We start from the raw sequence: 26,116 nt of genomic DNA, 5'->3' as shown, positions 1-26,116 counted from the left end.
TCAGAAATAAGAAACAAGTCAAATCACTCTTAGATACAATTAAGCAATAACTTTCCAAAAAGCAAAATACATGATTTGGAATTGAGGCAATGCGTTGCTATCAAAAAAGAAACCTCCCTCTGCTCACCAGAAATTATTTCTGCCATAAAGAAAATCTTTTCAACTTAGTTTCAATGTTTAAAAGGTCTACAGGAGTGCAGCAGATGATGATATTGGAGAGTAACAATAAGGTAGAAATGGTGAAAATAAAAATGTCAACTTTCCCCCATCATAATTAACTTGACTTTGGGAAAATATACATGCTAAACAGGTTCAAAATGGGATAAAAAGCAAATGAACATTTCCAATGAACTATCTGGGCCATAACTTAAAGCATGTGGAGAGCTGCTACTGTTCATTGCTTAATTCATACTAACTGCTGACTCACCTTTCCCAGATCTACAAATACCCAATTAGTTGCTCAAAATAATTCTGACAAAAATTTGAGAGGCCCTTTACAGTTGCAGGGCTTAGCCTGATGTAATGTTGTTGAGTGGCAACACCAGAACAAGAGCTGCTCACAAACCTACTGGAAAAAAAATTTGACAAACTGAGTCATATCCACTGGCTCTGCCAGCTGTTGACAACTTGAATCATATTCAGAAACATTTAAAAGCTTTAAGTTTTAAGCAGCTATATACAAAAACAAAAATTAAAAACATTTATGAAAAGTAATCAAAAATATACATATACCCTTTTCCCCCTCACATCCATTTGTCTCAATTCAAATTAACAGGCTTCCTGTTCATAGCAGGGCTGTTGGGGATTTGCAGCCACATTGTGCTCTCCTGTTGATTTTATACGAAATCCACTGCCAACGGATAATCGGGAGATCTCTGGCAAAGTCTGACCATCATTTTAAGGACTTCAGGTTAGCAAGGATAATCAGAGTTCAAACTTTGAATGGAAAAAGCCAGCAGATATTTTCATAAAATAAGCTTAATTCAAACCAAATATTTTGGTGTCTACTGCATTATTTATGAGTATTATATTGCAATCCTCTTCAAATAGCTATTTTCTCAAATAATCATAGAGCAAGCTATCAGGACAGATGATTTCCAAAAACAGCTGGAACAATTGCTCATTTCCCAGATTGCTTTCTACAATTGGTATCCCATTGTGGACTTCTTAGTTAAATTGGTTTAAATTTATAGACTTGTCTGTAATTTGCAGGCAGTTTGGTGGCAAGTTTAGTGATCCCTCTTTAAAGATGAATACAGAATTTCTTAAATTAAGAGCTAATAAATATCATTAAAATTGTACAATAACAAGTTCATCATGCCAAAGACATAAAAATCAAAATGTGACCGAAAATAAACCCAACAAAAGTTTGAAGTGACATACCTAGAGATTACCCAATTTTGTTACTAGATAGACAACAGCTTTATTATTACCAGAAATATTGTTAATAATTACTCTTAACATCCTGAACACACAGTCTGCTTTATTCTGGAGGAAGTTGCCTTGATAAATACACTATATTTCTTCGATGCTCTTCTTGGAACACAAATGTTATCTCAAGTCCTTCTACATTACATTACAAGAGCATCTTAGCGTATTAATGTCATGTATGATAATTTCCAATGTACGTGTTATGTTCTAAGTATTAATATTATGAGCACAAATCTCTTCCAGACAATATAACATTTAAGTGAAAACTTCCAACAATTCCCAAATGTCCAAATGAATTCACCCAAAATATATCAGAGCAAATGCTGAGAAATTCTGCCAAGCCAACATAATGATGCAATCGTCTGGCAAGGTAAAATAATTTTGGTCAAACAAAGTGCTGTATCAGGTATTCCTATTTGAACACTTTTTTTTTACTTCACATTTGTATGATTCAGTAACTTCAGGCGTGTCAAACATTATTTCAAACAAACTACTATAGTATTTTAAATAATCACTTCAGAAAGAGATTTATTCATCTGAGTTATTTTACAGAGGCAGCAAAAACGTTAACCATTTTCAACTACTTCAAAGTATTGATGTTAGAACTTGGCACCAATTCTGATTTTCAACAACCTAACTTTTATAAAATATACATAATTTTAAATGTTATTTTAGTAGCTGTCAATTTAAATTGGCAAAATATGAACTGCATTAGTTTGGAGACCAGTGTAAATCATAATCAAAAATTTCGAAAGGAAACAAAGCAGGAAACCATAAATCAACCCTTTAAGTTGGTAGAAATATCCTGATACGCATTAACACGTTCGCAGGACACTCAGAAAATCATCTGATCGAGCATTTGATGTGTGTTATGTAAAATCTTTGATAAATATACTAGTCTTGAGGTTGTAATTATTGCAACAGAAAAGAGATCGTGGACGTATTTTATCTGAATTGCCCAAGGATAAACCATGAGGCTTCAGGACGGACCCATGAGGCATGGGACTTGGGAGTCCTAGTACAGGATTCCCTACAGGTTAACTTGCAGGTGGAGTTAGTATTAAGGAAGGCAAATGCAATGTTCGTATTCATTTCTAGAGGACAGGAATATAAAAGCTAGGATGTATTGCTGAGGCTTTATAAGGCATGAGTCAGACCACACTTGGAATATTGTGAGCAGTTTCGGGCCTCTTTTCTAAGAAAGTATGTGCCAGCATTGGGGAGTGTCCACAGGGGGTCCACAAGAATTATTCTGGAAATGAAAGGGTTATTGTATGAGAAGGGTTTGATGATTCTAGGACTGTACTTGCTGGATTTAGAAGACAGAGGGGGGGAATCTCATTGAAACCTATCAAATACTGAATGGCCTAGATAGAGTGGATGTGAAGAGGATGTATCCAATAGTGAGAGAATCAAGGACCAGTGTGCATAGCCACAGAATACAAGAATGACCCTTTATAACAGAGATGAGGAGGAATTCTTTAGCCAGAGTATGGCGAATCTGTGGAATACATCACAACAGACACCATGGAGGCAAAGTCTTTGGGTATACTCAAAGCAGAGGTTGATAGGTTCTTGAATAGGTGTCAAAGGTTACAGGGAGAAGGTAGGAGAATGGGGGTTGAGAGGGAAAATAAATCAGTTCATGATTAAATGGTGAAGCAGATTCAATGGGACAAATAGCCTAATTCTTAGGATTTGAAATATTGGTAAGGGCCTGTACATTATTAATGGTTTCTGTATTTTAGCCAAATGTTTATCCACACTAATAAATTCCCTTATCCATATCTAAGTAGCATCCTTGTGCCATTTGCCACTTAATATTCTCTAAGGATGTAAATTAGATATGGCCTTAATAAATGGGCAAAGAGTTTGTTGGAAGTTAGAAAATTAGGAATATGCAGGTCTTCTCGGATTGACATTCATGGAAAGCCACATGACCGCTTTGTGGCCCCTTAGCTATTTACAATTTATATTGATAATTTTGATTAAAAATGCAAGTCATCCAAGTTTGCCAAGGGTATAGTACAAAAGTGAACTATGAGGAGGATGTAAAGACCTTGCAATGTATGGTAGGCTGGTTAACTGTGTGGGCAAGATGGCGGCAGGTAGCATGCCTGCCAGGTAGGGAAATGTGTGGCTTTTAACTTTGATACGAAAGCTTTTCTTTTACCGAGAGAAACTGGCAGATGCTGGTGCAAAGAAGGGTGTATTGTGGTGCTAGTTTATGAATGACAAATAGTAAATATGCAAATACAACAAGCAACTGGAGCTTAGAAAAACAGAGGGTTAATGGGTAACCCTAAGTAATTTCTAAAGTACGTACATATTCGGCACAGCATTGTGGGCTGAAGGGCCTGTATTGCGCTGTAGGTTTTCTATGTTTAATTATTTCAAGGAGATAAAGAGCATGTGAGATTTTTCAATTTTACAAGGCTATATCAAGATGACAATTGGATCATTTGGTCTCTATGTCATAGAAGGGATCTTGGGATGACAGTTTATCCCCAGGAAAGATTAAAATTGGCCTAAACTCACTAGGAAGAAAATTTTTGTGTCCCTGAATCACAAGAACAATTTACAGCACAATTGCTGAGAGACTGCTTTCTCATACTGGCAATCCCAAAATTGCCAGTGCAGTGCTGCAAGTCAGTACTTTGACAGATGGGACTTTCTTGAAGTTGATGAACATCCAGGCATTGAATTATCATAAATTTGTTTAAAAAAGCTATCAAATTGGTTAAATACAGTTTTCCCCTAATATATCAGTTCACTTCCAGATGAGTATACAAGCTGTCCTGCATCAATGTTTCTAAATGTTTTGCTACCATTGAGGCTAAAGTGACTGATGTATACTTGCTTGACTTAACCTTGTTGGATTTATTCCATGTGGGAGTACTATTTGCTACTTTCTAGCCCTCTTCCTAGTGACCCACCCACTTTAAATTCAGCCACAGAGCGGCACGGTAATGTCACGGTTAGCTTAATGCTATTACCATGCCAGAGTCCCTGGTTCAATTCCTTCACTGTCTGTAATAAGTTTGTATGTTCTTCCCAGGACCATTTGGATTTCCTCCCACGTGACAAGGGCTCACTGAGCCGGTAGGGCCTGTTGCCACGATGTACCTCTAATAAAATAAATCTTTCCAATTCCTCCGATCAATTTTTAATGTATTCAACATGTCAACCATCTGGTTCTTCACAATTACTTTGAAACCCAACACCCCCCCCCCCCCCCAGTTTCCTGGTTAAGATAGCTTTGAAGTACCTATTTAGTACCTTAACACCCTCAGCACTCATATGCAAATGCCTATCATTGTCCTTATTGCACTCCAATAAGCACTATATGTATATATATATATTGCACTATATGTAGGATCTTTTAATATTTAAATCCCTAAAAACTTTAGATTCCATATATGTTAAGGGCCAATGTTTTTTTAAGTTGCACATGCTCCCTTTTCCTCTCATTTTAATTTTCAGCTTCCCTACATTTCTTTTTATTAAATCAACCTTATTTTCAGCAGAATTTACAACCTAGCATTTGACACATAGCTGTTCTTTGCCTTACCTTCTTGTCATTCAGGAAGTTCTGTACTTGTTCTTCTTTTGCCCCTCATGGTAATGAGCCTCAAATCTACCTGACACTCTCTTTCTTAAAGCAGCTTTTTGTTTGCATAGCTCTGGGTCTAAGTGGGGAAATGGATGGTGTACAGGACTAGCCATGAACTTGTTCAATGGCAAAACAGACTCAAGTGGCCATATAGCCTAATATTGTTTTCATGAACTCTCTCAAGGTTGAGCAAACCTATTCAAAGAACATGTTGCCAACTGAGCTGAGAAAATCCCAGGTCTTGTGATGATTTATTCAAAGGAAAGAAAACTGCACATGGCATTAACTTGATTGAGAAAGGGTAACCAAAGTCACGCTGGAGGAGGCTCTATTCCTCTGCCCACTCAGAATCTTTTCATCTCCAACTACTGATGAGACATCAAGCGTCTCTACTTCAGCACCTCTCTCCTATTCTAGCCTCCCCCTCTTCTGCAACTATCCCAACCTTACCATCAAGCATGCAGACACGGTGGGAAGTGATAGGTGCTGCTACAGTCTAGTGGACTGATCTCTAGGCGGCAACTCTCAGACACATCCCTTGAACAGAACTCCACGAAGGAACATCAGGGCATTGTCTACCACAACATCACCAACCTCATCAACTGGAGATCTCCCATACACTGCCATCAACTTCAGTTCTTTCACCAACCCCTGCCTATTTCCACCTTCTACTGAAGATCCATAAACTGGAATGTCTGGGTAGGGCCATTGTTTCTGCCTGCTCCTGCCACACTGAATTCGTATCCACATCCTTTGACTCCATGTTGTTCCCCTTGGTTCAGTCCCTTCTTACTTACATCCATGACACTTCAGACATGCTCATGATCACTTTAATCACTTTAATTTCTATGTTCCTAAGCACCTCATTTTCACTATCAATGTCCAGTCCCTATATACTTCTATCTCCCATCAGGAAGGCCTAAATCTCTCCACTTCTTTCTGGACAACAGATCGAATCAGTTCCCTTCCACTATCACCCTTCTCTGTGACAGAACTGGTTCCCAACCTCAACAATTTCTCTTTCGACTCCTCCCACCTCCTCCAAATCAAAGGTGTAGCCATGGGTACCCGCAGGAGCCCCAGCTAAATCTACCTTTTTGTTGGCTATGTAGAACAGTCTGTGATCTAAGCCTACACTGGTACCACCCCAACTCTTTCTACGCTACACTGACAACTGCATTGGTGCTGCCTCATGCACCCTTACTGATTTTGTCAATTTCATCAACTTTGCCCCCACATTCTACCCTAAACTAAATTTACTTGTTGCTTTTCTCTATTTCTCTTCCTCCATCACCGGAGACAGACTATCGACTGATGAATTGCACCCTAGGGTTCTGAAAGGGGTAGTATTAGAGATTGTGGCGGCATTAGAAATGATTTTTCAAAAAAATCATTGGACTCTGGCATGCTGCCAGAGGACTGGAAAATTATAAATGTCACTCCATTCTTTAAGAAAGGAGGAAGGCAGCAGAAAGGAAATTATAGACCAGTTAAGCTTGACCCCAGTGGTTGGGAAGATGTTGGAGTCAATAGTTAAGGATGAGGTGATGAAGTACTTGGTGACACAGGACAAGATAGTACAAAGTCAGCATGGTTTCCTTCAGAGAAAATCCTGCCTGACAAACCAGTTAGAATTTTTTGAGGAGATTACAAGTAGGATAGATAAAGGGGATGCAGTGGATGTTGTATATCTGAACTTTCAGAAGGCCTTTGACATGGTGCCACACATGAGGCTGTTTAACAAATTAAGAGCCCATGCTACTACAGGAAAGTTACTAACATTGTTAGAGCATTGGCTGATTGGAAGAAGGCAGCAAGTGGGATTAAAAGGATCCTTGTCTGGTTGGCTGCCATTCTGCAGCAGTCAATGTTGGGGCCACTTCTTTTTATGCTGTATATAAATGATTTTGTTAATGAAATAGAAGGGCTTTGTTGCCAAGTTTGCAGATGATATGAAGACTGGTGGAGAGGCAGATAGTGCTGAGGAAACAGGTAGGATGCAGAAGGACTTCGACAGATTAGGAGAATGGGCAAGAAAGTAGCAAATGAAATACAATGTTGGAAAATGCATGATCATGCACTTTTGTAGTAATAATAAATGTGCGGACTATTTTATAAACGGAGAGAAGTTCCAAAAATCTGAGATGCAAAGGGACTTGGAAGTCCTTGTGCAGAACACACTAAAGGTCAACTTGCAGGATGAGTCGATAGTGAGGAAGGCAAATGCAATGTTAGCATTAATTTCAAGTGGTCTAGAGTACAAGAGCAGGGATGTGATGCTGAGGCTTTATAAGGCACTGGTGAGGCTCACCCTGAGTATTGTGTGCAGTTTTGAGCTCCTCATCTTAGAAGAGATGTGCTGGCATTGGAGAGGTCCAGAGGAGGCTCACAAGGATGATTCCAGGAATGTAAGGGTTATCATACAAGGAATGTTTGATGGTTCTGGGTCTGTACCCGCTGAAAATTTAGAGGGATTGGGGTGGTGGGGGGGGGGGGGGATCCCATTGAAACCTTTCAAATGTTGGAAGGCCTAGTACATATGGAAAGGATGTTTCCCATGGTGGGAGAATCTAGGAAAATAGGGCACAGCCTCAGGATAGAGAAGCGTCAGTTCAAAACAGAGATGCGGAGGGTGGTGAATTTGTTGCCACGTGTAGCTGTGGAGGCCAGGTCGTTGGGTGTATTCAAGGCAGAGATTAGTCATGGCATCATAGGTTATAGGGAGAAGGCTGGGAAATGGGGTTGAGGGGAGAAAAAAAAAGGATCAGCCATGGTTGAATAGCAGAGCAGACTCAATGGGACAAATGGCCTAATTCTGTTCCTATGTCTTATGGTCTTGTACCTTTTATAAATCTGACTCTCACAGCTATCTCAACTATACCTCTTCCCACCCTGTCACTTGTAAAAATGTGATTTCTTTTTTTCTTGTCACAAAGGAAAAGTCAGCATTTGATATAACCACTCTGCAGATTTTAGTATCATTTTACAGTTCAATGAATCCAAAAATTATGACTTGTCTGACAGTATTGCAGTTGTTTTAAACAGTTAAAAAACATTGCATTTCAAAGTATATTGTACTTACTTGTGGTTGTGCTAGTCCCAATAGTGTTGATAGTTGCAGGTACAGAAGTAGAAGAATAAAGAGGCAAATGCCCATTCTCACAAGCCTGGTTCTTGTCTGGCCAGTTAGAAGTAGACACACAAATTCCAGAATCACGTAAACTCTGCCAACCATTGAGCTTGTCATCAGAGTTCTGTCTTTGGTGATAATAAAGAGTTTGCCCAAAATCCATCGAATCATGGCGTCCCCTACTCTGGCTTCCATAACCAGAGGTGCGATCCTCTAAATGGTTGAGCCACATTGCTAGTGCATTTCGGTCTTCCAATGAGGTGGCAGGATGGATCAAAGCATAAGATAAAAGCTGCCTACTTTCTTCTATGTGCTGATTGTTCTCAATAGAATGAGCCAAAATTTTAGGCAGAAGCTTCATGTACTCTTTTTTTGCATCAATATTTCCTGGCTTCAGTAATGGAAGATGTGTCAGCAAAAGCATCATTACTTTGTCCTTAGATTCTTGATGCCATTGATTAATGAATGCTGCAAAAACAATGTTAAAAGCATGAAAACATCCATTTTAACTTATTTGGAGCTTTAAAAAGTCATTCTAGGTAAGCTAAAACCTTGAAATTGACCACCATTAACCGCCAAGATTTAATTGGTTCATCTGATAATGAGTCAAACATGAGGGTGACTCCAAAACTTGGTAGACGTTAGGATTAAATGTTCATTTCTATTAATCACTCCAGATTAGTTATTCCATTTTGATAATAAACTTTGTAAGTGAAGGATAGACAGTGAGAACAGGTATTCTGGTGCATTTTAATTGTTTCTATTTCTTTGTTCCACTGTGAATGTCTGCAAGAAATGAACCTCAGGATAGTATACGGTCACATGTACATACTTTAATACATTTAATTTGAACTTGACATTTCACAATACAGGTAGTCCCCGGTTTACGAACAAGTTCAGTTCCTGAGTCTGTCTTTAAGTCAGATTTGTATGTAAGTCGGAACAGGTACATCCGGTATTATTTAGTGTCAGTTAGTCAATAGTTAGTTAGTAAATAGTATATATTTTACCTTTCTATGCATATAAAACACTTAAGAAACATATGTATTTCAATAATTAAATTACTGCGCTGCTTAGTAATAGTTGTAGCTTTCATTGGGGCAGGGCCTTTCACATGTTCCATTATTCTCACTTTATCCTTTAAAATTGTTCCAATCGTTGACCGACTGTAGCCTGATGCTTTTCCAATGACCGATGGCATTTCACCTCTTTCTGATCGCTTTATTATTTCCATTTTATTTTCAATCTTGATCGTTTTCTGTCAACGGAACAGAAACACTGCGGGTGGCGGGTCCCAAGCTCCGCCAGGTCCTAAAGTCCACCACACTGAATTCAGCAGGTCGTAAAGTTCACTGCACTGAGACAGGTTAAATGGGACAAGTGGGGGCTGTGTTTACTGGAAAAGGGGGTGGGGGGGCTCAGGATGAATCTTGCTAAGAAAAATTTAAGCCAAATACAAAATTACACACTCAACAGTGTCAAAAGCAATGACTTAAAATGGTGGACGGCGTCATGATCTGACTTAAAATGGTGGATGGCATTGTGATCTGACTTAAAATGGTGGATGGCATTGTGATCTGACTTAAAATGGCAGACGGCGTTCTCCTTCCTCGGTTCGTAAGTATGAGTTTTTCGTCAGTCGGACGTTCGTAACTCAGGGACGGCCTGTAGCTAAGAAAAATCATTCAAAGGGGGAAGGTAATAAGTGCATAATTAAACCTTGATGTAAAATGGTTCCACAATTTAAAAATCTGAGGGTGAATGCTGCTCAAAGTCAGGCAAAGCTAAACATTTAAATATTTATCTGCTATATATAGCAAATTTTGTAATTCAAACACAGTAAATTTCCCATTGTTATAAGGATATTTAAATTATTCACCAATGCAAAGTATATATACAGATCAGAGAAATCAAACTGAACAACATATCATTTCTGGACCAAGCAGAGTTGTAGAGCACCACAGCACAGAAGCAGGCTTACTGGCCTGTCTAAACTCTGCTTGTTATTCTGCCTGGACTCATCAACCCACACATGAACCACAGTTGTCCATTCCTCTCCTCTCCAAGTACTTATCCAAACTTCACCCCAACAAAGAACACAAACTATGGACTCACTTCCAAAGACTCTACAACTCATGTTCTCAGTATTATTTTTATATTTTTTGTTTTTGCACAGTTTGTCTTGTTTAGTACACTGGTCTTTGTATGTAGCTTTTGTAAATTGATTCTATTTATTTCTTTGTTCTACTGGGAACGTCTGCAAGAAATTGATCTCAGGGTAGTCTACAGTGACATATACGCACTTGATAATAAAATTACTTTGAACCTGAAATTTCTCTTAAATGTTGAAATCTAACTTGCATCCACCACTTCTGCACATTCACCATGTCTCCTTTAAATATTTCACATTTCACTCTTAACCTAGGACCTCTAATTCTAGTCTCACCAAACCTGGATGCATTTATCCTATCTAACACCTTCATAATTCTGTACACTTCTATCAAATCCCCCCTCATTTCCTTATGGTCCAGGGAATAAAGTCTAAACCTATTCAACCTTTCCTTGTAACTCAGGTCTTCAAGTCCTGGCAACATCCTGAGTATAAATTATGAAATACTCTAATATCAAGAAACAAACAAAGGAGTGAGTTAGTCCCAATATTATACACACAAATAATGAGCTCAGACAATTGTATAATGATCAACTCCGCAGTGTTGAAGTAGATCAATTAGTCCTAGAGTGCACAAAGACCATTTCAGCTGTAACGTTTTCAAGAATGTAGGTTATACCATTAGTAACTTGACATTGAACTATACAAATAGCAAATGTTAAATTCTATTAATATGACTAATAGCTGACCTTGCTTTTGCTCTTTTTCTGTTGAAAATGTCATCCATACCTTAGTCCCCTCCAAATTTGACACACTTTTGATCATCTTTCTTGTTCTGTCTCCATAAATTTAAGATTATTCAAAGCTCTGATATTCACAAACAAACTTTCACTATAAATTCTTGTTAATCAACAATGCTGCCAGCACAGGAATTGCCCAACTTCAGAGAAATCAAACACAAGAGAGGATGCAGATGCTGCAAGTCCAAAGTAACACACACAAATTGCTACAGTCAGGCAGCATATATGGAGAGGAATAAATTGGGCTCATGGCGAAGGGCCGGGCAGTGCCCATGGGAAAGAGCAAACAGTCGATGTTTTGGGCTGACCCCCTTCATCAGGACTAGAAAAAAAGATGAGAAATCAGAGCAAGAAGGTGGGGTCCCCCCTTTCTCTGGACTCTCTTCAATGCCAGCAAATTCTTTTTTCAATATGGGGCCCCAAAAATAGTAGACAGTAAAAACATGAGTCATTCTGCAGACGTTGGATATCTTGAGCAACATCCAAAGTGCAGGAGGAACTTAGCCACTCAGGCAGCATCTACAGATGGGAATAAACAGTCAATGCTTTGGGCCAAGACCCTATATCTGGACGCATTCACAGAATTCATCAGGTGGTAGATTAACTTGGGGACTATAGGCAAGAGCATCACTTACTGCAAATAGCTTTTTTGCTATTTTCTGACTGGTGCAGAAATATTGTCATCTGTATCAGTGTTGTCTGTAAAAGAGAGCACTGAAACGTTGAGAAGTCAATCAAAATAAAATGTCACAAAGGAGCATGTAAAGTGCAGTTACATACAGTTCCTAACACTTTGTTCTACTGTGATTCAGAAAAAAAGATCTGCATGACAATCCAATGATCCAATTTCTGTAGCTAGTAACTTTACACATGCAAACATTAAGAAGTGATGTAATCAGCATTGTGGTCCAGTTTCCCAACAGGTGGGAATTCTTTTGTTTAAATGGCCTTAAATATTTTCCAACATGCTAAACTCTCATCAGAATATCACTGACATGATATGAAACATTGTTTTAAGGCACTGGCACAGTGCAAGACAAATGAATGACAAAAACAAATTGTGCAAAAAAAGGAATTATGAGATAGCATTCATGGACCATTCAGAAATCTGATGGTAGAGGGGCAGAAGCTATTTCTGAATTGTCGAGTGGGTCTTCAAGCTCCTGTACTTCCTCACTAATGATGGTAACCAATAGAGCACATCCAAGAGAGTGACGCTTCTTACAGGTGAATGCCACCTTCTTTCTTGAAGGTGACCTCAATAGTGGGGAATGTTGTGCCCATGATGGAGCTAGCTAAGTCGGCAATGCTCTGCAGTCTCTTGTGATTCTGGGCATTGAAGCCTCCATATCAGGCTGTAATGAAATCAGTCAAAATGCTCTCCACTGCACATTTATAGCAATTTTCAAGAATCTTTAGTGACATACCAAATCACCTCAAACTCCCATATGAAATAGAGCTTCTAGCATGCCTTCTTCAACATTGAATCAATGTGTTGGGCCCAGAATAGATCCTCTGAGACAATCATTGAAGTTTGTAACTTGAAGTTGCTCATCATTACCACTGCTAACCCCTCAATGAAGACTAGGATGTATTTAACCAACTTCTCCTTCCTAAAATGCACAATCAATTCCTTAGCCTTGCTGATACTGTGTGCAAGATAGTTATTGCAACACCATTCAACCTGCTGATCTATCTCACTCCTGTGCAAAGGTTTTTCTTCCAATCAAATTTCTAAGCTGAAGGGTCTAATGTTGGTAAAACACAAAGTTAAATGTATCACAAATGACAAAATTCTGACAAAATTAAAGGAATCTAAACATCAAACAAATCCTCTAAATATTGCAGCCTGCATCCAAGTGTTGTAAAAGAGGTGGCTGTAAAGGTATTTGATGCATTAGCGATTTTCCAAAATGCTTGAAACTCTGCAACACACCAGTAGCTTGAAAGAGTAAATATTTCACATCTACTAAAAATGAAGGAAAAGAATGAAATAAAAGGAACAGGACCATTTGGACGTACCTATGGATAAACCAACAGAAATCAATCATTGGGGAATTGGCAATACAATATTTGGAAAATTATTATGCAATTAGGGAAACAACATTATTTTATTGTCAAAAGTATTTTCTTAAAAAAAGCAGTTTTTCCAAAGTTAATGCTGCTGTGACAGTGAATGAGTCACACACAATAAAGTTGCTAGATATAAAAGATCTTTATTTAACACAACATCAAACACTCTGGAGACCACCTAGTGGAAGAATGTCTCTGGGGAGAAACTAAGTAGAATCGCCCTGAACTCAAAAAAAAAACAAAAGAGCAGATGATTCAAAACAATTTTTGCTAGTTACAAAGGCATCATTTGCTTTGATATATTAAAACTGACTAATACTTGCATTGAATTATATACTTGCAATGGAACACCTTGGAATGTTTAAATGCTTTTGCTGGGACAAAGTAATTCACATGGATGATCGTAAAGCTTCTGACAACAGAGAACTCAGATACACAATACAAATTATTGAGTCATAGAAAACTACAGCACAGAAACAAGCTTTTTGACCCTTTAGTACCCTTCTGTACAAATTTAAATTGCCTACTGCCATAGACCTGCACTGGGACCATAGCCCTCGATACCCCTATCATACATGTACCTATCCAAACTTCCCTTAAATGGTGAAATCAAGCTCACATGCACTACTTACAGTTGCAGCGCACTGCACACTATCACAAACCTCTGAATGAAGGTTCCCCTCATGCTCCTGTTAAACTTTTCAACATTCATCCTTAACCCATGACCTCTAGTTACAGTCCAATCCAACCTCGGTAGTAAAAGTCTGCTTCCATTTGCCCTATCTATACCCCTCAATGTTTTATCTCCACATTACTTTGTTTCTATATACATTATGTAGCTATATACATTACATACACATATGTAGTTAAATGACAATAAATTTAACTTGTTTTGACACCTCTATCAAATCTCCCCTCAATCTTCTACATTCCAAGAAACAAAGACCTAACCTATTCAATTTTTCCATATAACTCACGTATACAAGACCCTGCAACATCCTTTAAATTTTCTCTCTGACCTTTGAATCTTATTTCCATCTTTCCTGTAGGTAGGTGACCAAAACTGTATACAATATTCCAAATTAGGCCTCAACAATATCTTGAACAACTTCAACATAACATCCCATCTCTTTGATCTATGAAAGCCAATGTGCCAAAAGATTTCTTTACAACCCTATCTACCTGTGACACCACTTTCAATGAATTATGGACCTGTATTACAAAATCCCTTTGTTATATCACATGCCTTAGCCCTACCGTTCACTATGTAAGACCTACCTTGGTTGGTTCTACTGAAGAGCTCACACTTGACTGCATAAAATTCCATCTGCCGTTTTCAGCCCACTTTTCCAGCTGGTCCAGATCCAGCTGCAAGCCATGTCAGCCTTCCTCGCTGTCCACTACACCCCCAAACTTGAGGTCATTTGCAAATTTGCTGATCCAGTTATCCATATTATCATCCAGATCATTGATATAAATGACAAATAACAACATATCCAGCGGCACTCCACTAGTCACAACCCTCTAGTCAGAGAGTCAACCATCTACTACTATTCTCTAGTTTCTCCCACAAAACCAATGTCTAATCCAATTTACTACCATATTTTGAATGCTGAGTGGCTGAACCTTCTTGACCAACCTCCCATGGGGGACCTTGTCAAATGCTTTCTTGAAGTTCATGTAGATAACACCCACTGCATTGTCTTCATAAACTTTCATGGTAAACTCCAAAAAAAAACTGTAACATTGGTTAGACACGACCTATGATGCATGAAGCCATGCCGACTATCCATAATCAGTCCATGACTATCCAAATACTCATATCACGTCCCTTAGAATACCTTCCAATAACTCTCCCACAACTGATGTCAGGCTCACTGGCGAATAATTTCCCAGTTTATTTTTAGAGCCTTTCTTAAACAGTGGAACAACATCCTCCTATCCTCTGATACCACATCTGTCTCTAATAAAGATTTAAATATTTCTGCTAGAGCCCCAGCAATTTTCGTACTTGCCTTCCACAGGGTCCGAGGGAACATCTTGTCAGGTGCTAGGCATTTATCCACACTAATTTACCTCAAGACAACAAACACCTCCTCCTCTGTAATCCGTACAGGGCCTACGAAGTTGATGCTGTTTTGCCTCACTTCAATAGACTCTGCACCCTTCTCCTGAGTAAACAGAGATGCAAAAAATTTATTTAAGATCTCTTCATCTCTTTTGGTTCCACACATGGATTATCATTCTGATCTTCCAGAAGACCAGTTTTCTCCTTTGCAATCCTTTTGCTCTTAACATATCAGCAGAATACCTTGGGATTCTCCTTCACCTTGTCTGCTAAGGCAACCTCATTCCCTAACCGCAGATCCAATATTGAACACTTTCTCACTGGGACTTTTATATACTGATTAAGGAAATTTTCCTGAACACATTTGATGAACTCTATCCTATCTAGTCTCTGTACAGTAAAGGAGTCCTAGTCAATATAAAGTTAAAATCACCAATTATAACAACTTTATGTTTCTTGCAACAGTCTGTGATCTCTCTTCAAATTTGCTCCTCTAAATTCCTCAGACTGCTGGGTGGTCTGTAATATAACCTCATTGATGCGGTGATACCTTTCTTATTACTCAGTTCCATCCATAACATCTCACAAGTTTAGTTCTCCAGTCTGTCCTGACTGAGAGTGCCATAACATCTTCCCTGACTAGTAATGGCACCCCTCATCCTTCAATCTCTCCCACTTTCTTATGTCTAAAACAACAAAACTCCAAAATATTGAGCTGCCAGTCCTACCCCTCCAGCAACCAACTCTCACTAATAGCTACAATATCATAACTCCAGGTGTTGATCCATGCCCTGAGCTCATCTGCCTTTCCTATGATACTCCTTGCATTGAAATATGCACATATCAAGATAATAGTCACACTGTGCTCAACCATTTCATTCCTGACTTTGATTTCTTAACAATATCTGTCTCCACAACTTCTCCATCAACTGTTCTGGCGCTCTTGTTCTCACCCCCCTGCAGCTCTAATTTAACACCCCTCCCCATCCCCATGCACCATTAGCAAACCTTCCTGAAAGGATATTCATCCCCTTCAAGTTCAGGTGCAAACAGGTCCCACCTTCCCTGGAAGACAGCCAAATCATCTGATGCCCTCTCTATTACACCAATTCCTTAGCTACATGTTAGACTGTATAATCTTCCTACTTCTGGCCTCACTAGCACATGGCATGGGTAGCAATCCTGGAGGTTCTGCCCTTTAACTTAGCACCTACCTCCCTGAACTCACTGTGCAGAGCCTTGTCACTCTTCCTGCCTATGTAATTGGTACCTACAAACACTGGTTGTTCACCCTCCCCCACTTAAAAATACTGAGGACTCAATCCAAAATGTGGAGGAACCTGGCGTCCTGGAGGCAACATATGACCCAGGAATCTCCTTCTTATCGACAGAACCTCCTTTCTGTTCCCCTAACTAATGAATCCCCTGTTGTGAGGACAGATGATCTAAGTACACAAATATCCCTATTATTGACAGACAGAGTTAATATGTCAATGACAATGCTTAATCTGCTAAGTAACAAAGTGTCTACTCTGTAACCCCCCCTTGATTGCTGTCAGAATCATGCCAATTAACTTAGCTGAAGATGTCTGAAGCCTGGTTTGATGCAAGATAATTAATACAGTTCCATTAGCTTGCATTTGGCTGACACACATGAGAATATCTAATGGTCATGTCAATTTACAAATCATATCTGTTGGTGCAGATTCTGTTGTAGGCTGGTAGCCTCTGATCTGTATATAGCCATATTTTCAAAATTGATTATTGCTTGCAACTTACATTTGAACAATATTATGTTGAAGGCTACTTCTCATTTTTACCAAGTCCTACTATCCAGATAATTCCTGAAGAATGTCATCTGTCAAACAATCCCTAACAACGCAATTAACGGTTGACAAACAGGTAGAACATCTGAATTGTTAAAAAGGCAGTTTTGTTAGGTAGCATACAAGATGATGAATAAAATACCCAAGGATTAACAATCTCGCCCGATTGAAGTATTGTTTGAAGGTCAACAAAAAACAGAAATAAAGGGTCAAGCTCAGAATGGATAGTTACTCAGTGAATGCCAAAGCTAACAAATATGAGCACTCAGCTATTCATTACTTGCAAAATAACTTTGACAATAATGCATTAAATTTCAAACTTCAATATTTAAGTGGAGAAAATAAGATGCAAAGAAGTCAGAGAGAGTATGGTTAAGATATAGGTAAATTAAACAAAAGGGCAAGGTCACTGCAGACCAAGTATAAAATGTGGGAAAATATGAAGTTATGCAAAATACTGGAAAGATTGGAAAAAAATAGTACTTTCCAAATACAAAGAAACTATCAAATGATGTATAAATTAATTTGTGTGTTGTTCATAAGACCCAGAAAGCTATTTGATTGGCCTAAGTCAAGACAGCTGTAGTGCAAAAGTACAGATAGTGGGTATGACACTTTGATGAAACCTCAGTTGAAGTATTCTATTCAATTTTGACCTCTATCTGGAAGAGAGTATGCTCGGTCTGGACTCAGTGGATCATAGATTCTTAGTCTGAATGGTTTGTTCTGCAAAGAGGAATACTAACCCAAGAAATTAAAGTAGGAGTTGGCTATCTGGCATCTTGTGCCTACTTTCTGAGTCAGCAAGATCATGGTTTACCTTATAGTCACTTTTTTGTACCAACCCGGATTCCTTTAATATCTAACTTACATTGATTTCAGAAACAGAATCAGGTTTATTAGCATTGAGATATGTGAAATGTGTTGCTTTGCAGCAGCAGCCTAATGCTAGACATGATAACTACTGTCAGTAACAAAATAAATGAAAAGTGCAAAAGATGAATAACGAGGTTCATGGGCCAACAGAAATCTGATGCCAGAGGGGAAGCTGTTCTCAAAAAAAAAAAAGAAATGTGGGTCTTCAGGCTCTTGTACCTCCCCTCAGCCCTGATGGCAGTAATATGAAAAGGGCATGTACAAATGGCAAGGGTTATAATGATGGATGCCTTCTTCTGGAAGCACTGCCTTTTGAAGGTGTACTCAGTGGAGGAGATGGTTGGGCCTGTGATAAAGCTGGCCATATCTAAACCCTCTGCAGTCTCTTGCGATCGACCCTGTGCACTAATGGCTCCACACCAGGCTGTGATGCAGCCAGTCAGAATGCTCCTAACGGTACACCTCATAAATAGCTCTTTTAGGTTGAGAATTTCAAATATTTGCTACTACTGAGTGAAGTAACTTTTCTCTTTTTCTTTATAACATATTGCGAACTTTGATTTCAGGGACCTCAGCCAGGAGAAATAATCTCACCCTGTTCAATAAAGCTCAAAGAGTATTTTCCACAATTCAATGAGATATTTCTTAATCTTCAAAACTCAAAATGGCTATAGAGCCAATGTGCTTAAATTTCCCTGATATAAAATGCCTGCAATCCATTGTTTACCTTAGACAGGGAGATGGATCTCTCCACAATATTTCATATGCAGCTCAGAAGAGATTTCAGAAAGACATCCCTATTCTTGATACAAATTAACATGCAAGTACAGCAAGTAGGAAGTTACAAAGTGCTCACACTCTAACCCTCTTCGAATAAAGGCTTATATATCAATTGTTTTTCCTCTGTGCTTATTATACTTGCATACCAACTTTCAGCATCTCACATACAAGGACGAGCATGCTTCTCTACCATCATTTCTTAAGTTCCCACTAAAAATATATTGAAAAATATTCTTTTCTGCTCAGGTAGATGACCTCCCATTTTTCAATAATACATTCCATCCACTACCTGCTTAGCTATTCTTTACTGTCTCCATCCTCTACACAGCTACATTAAGCGGGTCTGTATTTATTACATTATCTCTTGGTCTAAATGATACCTTGGGCTCCAGCACCAACACATGACATCCCATGAATCAATGCCTCTCAATCCATACATGACACATTTATTTTGACACAATCCATTCATGACACAACTGTTTTTTGTTCGCAAGTAAATCCTCAATCTATGCCAAAATATTTTTTGAGATCTCCTGTGTGGCACCATATGGAAATCTTCTGAATGCCTAAATATGCCACTAAACTGGTTCATCATTAACAGTTCAGGTAGTTGGTCAGTTGATCAATTATATTTGATCCTCAGAAGATGGAAATCAGAAGAATAAAGTGCAACCTCAATGAGAAATACCAGACTTCAGGATGGATCAATAGAACAGAGGTCAAGTGGCTGGTTTCCCCACTTGAAACTATAGTCAGGAACTATAGGCATCTGTTAGTCTCATGAGACTATGGATTTGCGCCTTGGAAGGTTTCCAGGGCTCAGGCCTGGGTAGAGTTGTATGGGAGACCAGCAGTTGCCCAAGCTGCAAGCTTTCCCCTCTCCAAGGGAAGGGCACTTAGACCCAAGCAGCTTGGCACCGGTGTTGTTGCTGAGCAATGTGTTGTTAAGTGTTTTGCTCAAGGACACAACACGCTGCCTCAGCTGAGGCTGGAACCAGTGACCTTCAGATCACTAGACCGATGCCTTATCCACTAGGCCATGCGCCAACTAGTGGGCACACATTCAACGTAATGGTGATGGCCGTTTTTCGCACACAAGTCCAAAACATGGAGGGATGTAAATCTTTAATGCTCAGTTGCAGAGTTTGTTCATAGTTCAAAACAAATTTATTATCTAAGTACACACATGTCACTATATACAGCCCTGAGATTCATTTTATTGTGAGCATACTCAATAAATCCATAATAGAATCAATGAACGGCTACACCAAATTGGACCTTCAACCACTGTCCAAAAGTCAACAAATTGTGCAAATACAAAAAGAAAGAAGTAATAATAATAAATGAATAGGCAATAAATACTGAGAACATTAGATGAAGAGCCCTTGAAAGTGAGTCCATTGGTTGTGGGAACTTTTTAATGATGGGCAAGTGAAGTTGAGTGAAGGTATCCCATTTGATTCAAAGGCTTGATAGTTGAGAGGTAATAACTGTTCCTGAACCTGGCAGAGTGGGTCCTGAGACTCCTGTACCTTCTACCTGATGTCTGTAGCAAGAAGAGAGCATGTCCTGAATGGTGGAGTTCCTGATGATAAATGCTGCTTTCCTGTGACAACGTTTAGTATAGATGTTCAAAATGGTGGGAAGGGCTTTACCTGTGATGTCTGGTTGATTCTTCACCAACTCCGAAGAAAGTAGAAACGCTGCTGTGCTTTCTTTGTAATTACACTTAAGTGCTGGGCACAGGACAGGTCCTCTGAAATAACAATACCAAGGAATTTAAAATTACTGACCCTCCCCACCTCTTCTGATGAGGACTGGCACATGGACCTCCAGTTTCTTCCTCCCAAAGTCCATAATCAACTCCTTGGTCCTGCAGACATTAGGAGGTTGTTGTCATGGCACCACTCAGATTTTCAATCTTCCTCCTAAATGCTGATCCATTACTAACATTGATTTGGCCCTTGACACTAGTGTTACTTGCAAATTTGAATATGACATTGGTGTTGTGCTTAACTACACACTCACAAGCTAGTAGAGAAGGGGACTAAGCACATAGCCTTGTGATGCACCTGTGCTGTTGAAGATTGTGAGGAGATGCTGTTGCTAATCAGAATGTCTGGGGTCTTCAAGTGAAGAAATAAAAGATCTAATTGTACAAGGAGATATTGAAGGCAAAGTCTTGAAGCTCAATGGTTAGTTTTGAGGGGATGATGGCACTGAATGTAGAGCTGCAGTCGATAAAGAGCATCATGATGTAAGAACCTTTGCTGTCCAGATACTCCAGGGTTGAGTGAAGAGCCAATGAGATGGCATCTGCTGTGGACCTGTTGTCTGGTAGGCAAACTGGAATAGATCCAAATCGCTTCTCAGGCAGGCTTTGATGTTTCATCACCAACCTTCCAAAACACATCACTGTGGATGGAAGTGCTATTGGAGACAGGTTACTATGTTCTTCTTACGTACCAGTATAATTGAAGCTTGGTTGAAGCAGATGGGTACCTCAGATTAAAAGCAATACACACAAACTGCTAGAGGCTGGAGGCTGGAGGAACTCAGCAGGCCAGGTGGTATCTATAGAAAGGAGTGAACAGTCAACATTTTGGGCCTAGACTCTTCTTCAGTCCTGATGAAGGGTCTCAGTCCAAAATGTTGACTGTTTATTCCTTTCTATAGATACCACCTGGCCTGCTGAGTTCCTCCAGCCTTTTGTGTGTGTTACTTTGGATTTCCAGTATCTGCAGATTTTCTCATGTTTGTGGGTTCCTCAGACTGCCAAAGCAAGAGGTTAATGATATCAGTGAACACTCCAGCCAGATGATCAGCACAGGTACTTAGCCAGGTACTTTTTTCTGAGCTAGATGCTTTTTATGGGTTCACCCTTGTGAAGGCTGCTCATAGGCTTCAGAGACTGAAATCACAGGATCATCAGGGGCTGTGGGTGTTCATGATGGTTGCTCCATGTTTTGAGAGCGAAAGCAAGCATAGAAGGCTTTGAGCTCATCTAAAAGCAAGTCCCTGTTTTCGCCCATGTCACTTAGCTTTCTAAGAGGTTATAGTATTCAAGCCTTGCCATAACTGTCGAGCATCCTTTGTTGATTCAAGTTTCATCTAGAAATGCCACCTCGCCTGGATGTCTCCTAATTTACTTGATCACAAGACTTGAATGCCTCTGATCTGGCCCTTAGCAAATTGTGGATCTCATAGCTCATCCAGGGCTTCTGGTTAGGGAAAGAGTGAATGATTTTGTGGGGGCGCACTCATCTAGAACTGTTTTTATAAAGTCCTTGACAACCATGGTGTATTCATCCAGATCCACAGGTAAGTCCTTGAACACGGCCCAGTCCACCAACTTGAAGCAATTCCATAGCTGCTCCTCTACCTCCTCTATGACCACTTCTTTGTTGTCCTGAACTCTGGAGCTTTGCTCTTCAGGCTCTGCCTGTATGCAGGTAACCTAATTTACCAAAAAATGTCCGGGAATGTAAAGTTAGGCATTTTTTATCTTAGTGTAACAATGGTCTAGTGTGTTATGACCTCTGGTACCCCAGGTTATATGCTGATGGTAATTGGGCAGGGTTTTCTTCAATTGATTTGAAATGCATTAGGATGGATTGTTTCTTGTTTGTAGATGGCATCCTGCAACATCACAAGCACTTGATTATAGTTGGGCGCTGGTGGTATTTAAACTGCAGTCAGAATTATGGAGGAGAATTCTCTAGGTAAATAGAACAGATAGCATTAGGTGTTCAAGATTGGGGGAACATGAGCTCAACAAAACTGCCATATTGGAAACCACCAAGAGTTTATGAAGCACACACCTCCACCTTTTGCCTTTTCTAAACTGGGAGTTCATTCTGTAAATCGAGAATCCTTCTGGTCTGCTCGCTGTATATGGTATTCTGGGAGAAAGTCATATCTCTCATTTCTCGACAAAATACAGCAATCTTGCCCTCAGGTTCTCTATTTTGTTCTTCAGCAACTCCATATTTGGTAAAAAGATGCTGGGTAGAGGGGGTTTATCCTTCTGCGTTTCAGCCTGGCTTGGAGTTCTACCCCCACCTCACCACTTCGCTTCCAGTCATGCCGAAGAACCTTTGTTCGCTTAAAGGTGCTGTACAGCTGAGTCCTTCAGAAGATAATGAAATCTGTAGAGCATTAAGTTGATTTAAAAGTACATTGCTTAAAGGGAAGTTACATGCTGCAGATTGCTGTGAGAGTAAATTGAAAGAGGTATTGTACACAGCCCGCAGAACGTCACCATGGTGCACCAGCACCATCTTGCAGATCTAAAGGAGATCTAAGAAGACTACATTTGGGCAACAAAGTCATAACCCTATTGAATGGCAGAGCAACTACCGCCCCATCAGCCTACTCTCAATCATCAAAGTAATGGAAGGGGTCATCAACAGCGCTATCGTGCAGCACCTACTCGGCAATAATTTGCTTGCAGGTTCCCAGTCTGGGTTCCATCAAGGCCAATCAGCTCCTGACCTCATCACCTCCTTTGTCCAAACATGGACCAAAAAGCTAAATACCAGAGGTGCAGTGAGAGTATTAAGGTGCTCTAGGTAAAATGGAGTCAATGGGAATTAGGGGGAAAATACCCCACTGGTTGGAATCATACCTGACACAAAGGAAGATCGTTGTGGTGGTTGGAGGTCAATTATTTCATCCTCAGGACATCACTGCAGGAGTTTCTCAAGGAAATGTTCTAGGACCAACCATATTCAGATGCTTCAAAAATTATCTTCCTCCTGTGATAAGGTCAGAAGTGGGGATGTTCGCAGATGACTGCACAATGTTCTGCACCACTTGTGACTCCTCGGATAGTGAAGCAGTAAATACCCAAATCCAGTAGGACCTGGACAATATCCAGGCTTCAGCTGACAAGTAATATTGGAGATGGTCATTGCCTGGCATTTGTGTGACCATCTCCAACAAGAAGCTCTAACCATTGTCGCTTGACATTCAGTGGCATCACCACTATTGATTCCCCTACTACCAACATTCTGGAGGTTACTATTGACAAGAAACTGAATTGGACTAGCCATATAAACACCGTAGCAGAGCAGGTCAAAGGTTAGGAATCCTGCAGCGTGTAACTCACCTCCTCATTCCTGAAAACCTGTCCAGCATCTACAAGGCTCAGGTCAGGAGTGTAATAGAATACTTGCCACCCGCCTAGATTAGTGCAACTCCATCAACACTCAAGAGCTTGACACCATCCAGTACAAGGTAGCCCATATGATTGGTACCCCTTCCACAAGCATCCACTCCCTTCACCATCAACGAACAGTTGCAGCAGTGTGTACTATCTACAAGATGCACTGCAATAACACAAAGTTCCTAAGGCAGCACCTTCCAGACCCACGACCACTACTATCTAGAAGGACGAGAACAGCAGAAAACTGGGAATGCCACCACTTGGAAATCCCCCTCTAAGTCGCTCACCATCCTGACTTGGGAACGTAATGTCTTTCCGTCACTGTCGATGGGTCAAAAATCATGGAATTCACTTCCTAGATACACTGTGGGTGTACCTACACCTCAGGGACTGCAACAGTTCAAGAAAGTAGCTCATCACCACCTTCTCAGGGGCAACTAGGGATGGGCAATAAATGCTGGCTTAGCTGGCAATGCCCACAACCTGTAAATGGATAAATAGAAAAAAAACTCAAGGAATCGTATGGGTATGGCGTAACCTGCTCTTCTCAAGTTCATACAAGAATCAAAGGTGCCTAGATCAGTAAAGAATCCTGGGTATTTTTCAATTGTTTCTTCGTAAAATTGCGATGCTTATGTTTGAAGTCAGTAGTTTGAAAAAAAAAACTGGAAGTTGCGTCATAACAAATTCATTAAAAGTAAAATTAAATTTTGCATGCAACAGTAAAATTAAATTTTGCATGCAAAACCAAAATTGTGTATACAGAATTGAAATGTAAAACTTAGGTCCACCAGCAGCTTCAAATGTGCAATTAAATACAGAATCATTTCCTTGAACTACAAAACCTGTTAACTATGGCTGTCAAAAGAATGAGTGGCACTGACCCATGGTAATAATGCATGAGCAAATTAATATTGCCCAAAGCAAGTTATACTCTGAAATACATAGCTACATTTACCAGTTGCTCAATATCAGAAAACAGAACTTTCAACAATTCTACAGAGGGATAGTTCAACAATAATAAAGCAAAGTAGCTGAAAAATATTTCCCAAATTTTTAAATTTAACTTGGAGGGATTAAATATAGCTAAAATATGTCTTTAGGATAATGGAGAGGAAGGCACAAATTACAAGAAAAATCAACACTGAAATACTGCTTATTTAGTACTTCACTGTGTTAATAGCTTCATATCATTACATTTACTTTTAAATATGTTATTTTGGATTGCCCTTCACCCAGTAAAGGCACCTCCTCCAGAATGTGGCCAATTTGACATGGTATCAGCCAATAATGTGCCCAACTCCAACACCACTTAATATAATTAGTTTATAAGACTACCAAATTTGACAGCAATATATTGAAGAACTATCCTAATGTGTAATCCTAAACAAAGCCAAAGACCACCCCCATGTGGCCATTCCAGTTTTCTCACTAAAACACCAAGGCAATTTCTATCCATTCTATTTCAGCAAGAGACATATGTACATTTCCAAGACAGATATGCAGCTTTTTTTCTTAAAAGGCCATGATCTGCATGATCATCCAAGAAAGCATCTGGCACATCTGTAGTTATTAATCATACCACATCAAGTTAATTCTTTATTAGCTTATTGTTAATATTAAAAGCAAAATATCATTGCTGAAAATCAAAAGCTAAGGGGGTTTCAATTGATTGTAGGCAACTTCAAATTTATCTGTAGTAATTACGTTGTTTTATAGTGTTTAATACAGGAAAATATCAAGGTTGCTTATACAGGTGTAATAACATAAAAATAAACTCTAAACCAAAAAAACTAGATACTGAAAGCTTCGTCAAAGGCAAATCTTAACCTTACATGGTGATCAAGAGATAGTGAAACAAAGTTGTACTGAGATGGAATTCCAGACCTTGGGCAGAGAAATCCTAAGATATTTTAGCTACGATTGGATAAATGGTTTAAAGAAAATGGGGAAAGAATTACATTTAAGTGCTGCAGGATGTATTCTTTTTGAAAGGTTCAAGCTGGTCAGTGATAGGGAGACACAGGCATTGGAAAACTTAAAATGAAATGAAATGTAAATCTGTGAACATAAACACAATGGATGAACAGTAGCTGGTGAGTGCACAGACAAGCAAAGACAGCACAGTAGTGTAGCAGTTAGCATAACACTGTCACAGCACCAGTGACCCTAGTTTAGTCCCCATTGTTGTCTGTCAGGAGTCTGTACGTTCTTTCTGTGACCACGTGGGTTTCCTTCCGAT

The 26,116-nt window shown here is 39.5% G+C and overlaps 1 protein-coding gene across 6 annotated transcripts in view; it reads right to left on the bottom strand.

Moving 5' to 3' along the window:
- The window catches only part of samd4a (sterile alpha motif domain containing 4A), a 237,053-nt gene that overhangs the window by 156,338 nt on the left and 54,599 nt on the right, over window positions 1-26,116 (bottom strand). For all 6 annotated transcript variants that reach the window (XM_073039876.1, XM_073039878.1, XM_073039880.1 and 3 more), the window contains exon 3: window positions 8,127-8,642. In XM_073039876.1, the coding sequence (XP_072895977.1) occupies window positions 8,127-8,642 (516 nt within the window). The remainder of the gene's footprint in view (window positions 1-8,126; window positions 8,643-26,116) is intronic.

Source organism: Hemitrygon akajei, chromosome 3, assembly GCF_048418815.1.
Source record: "Hemitrygon akajei chromosome 3, sHemAka1.3, whole genome shotgun sequence".
Taxonomy (NCBI): domain Eukaryota; kingdom Metazoa; phylum Chordata; class Chondrichthyes; order Myliobatiformes; family Dasyatidae; genus Hemitrygon; species Hemitrygon akajei.
This window is presented reverse-complemented; position numbering and strand designations above follow the sequence as displayed.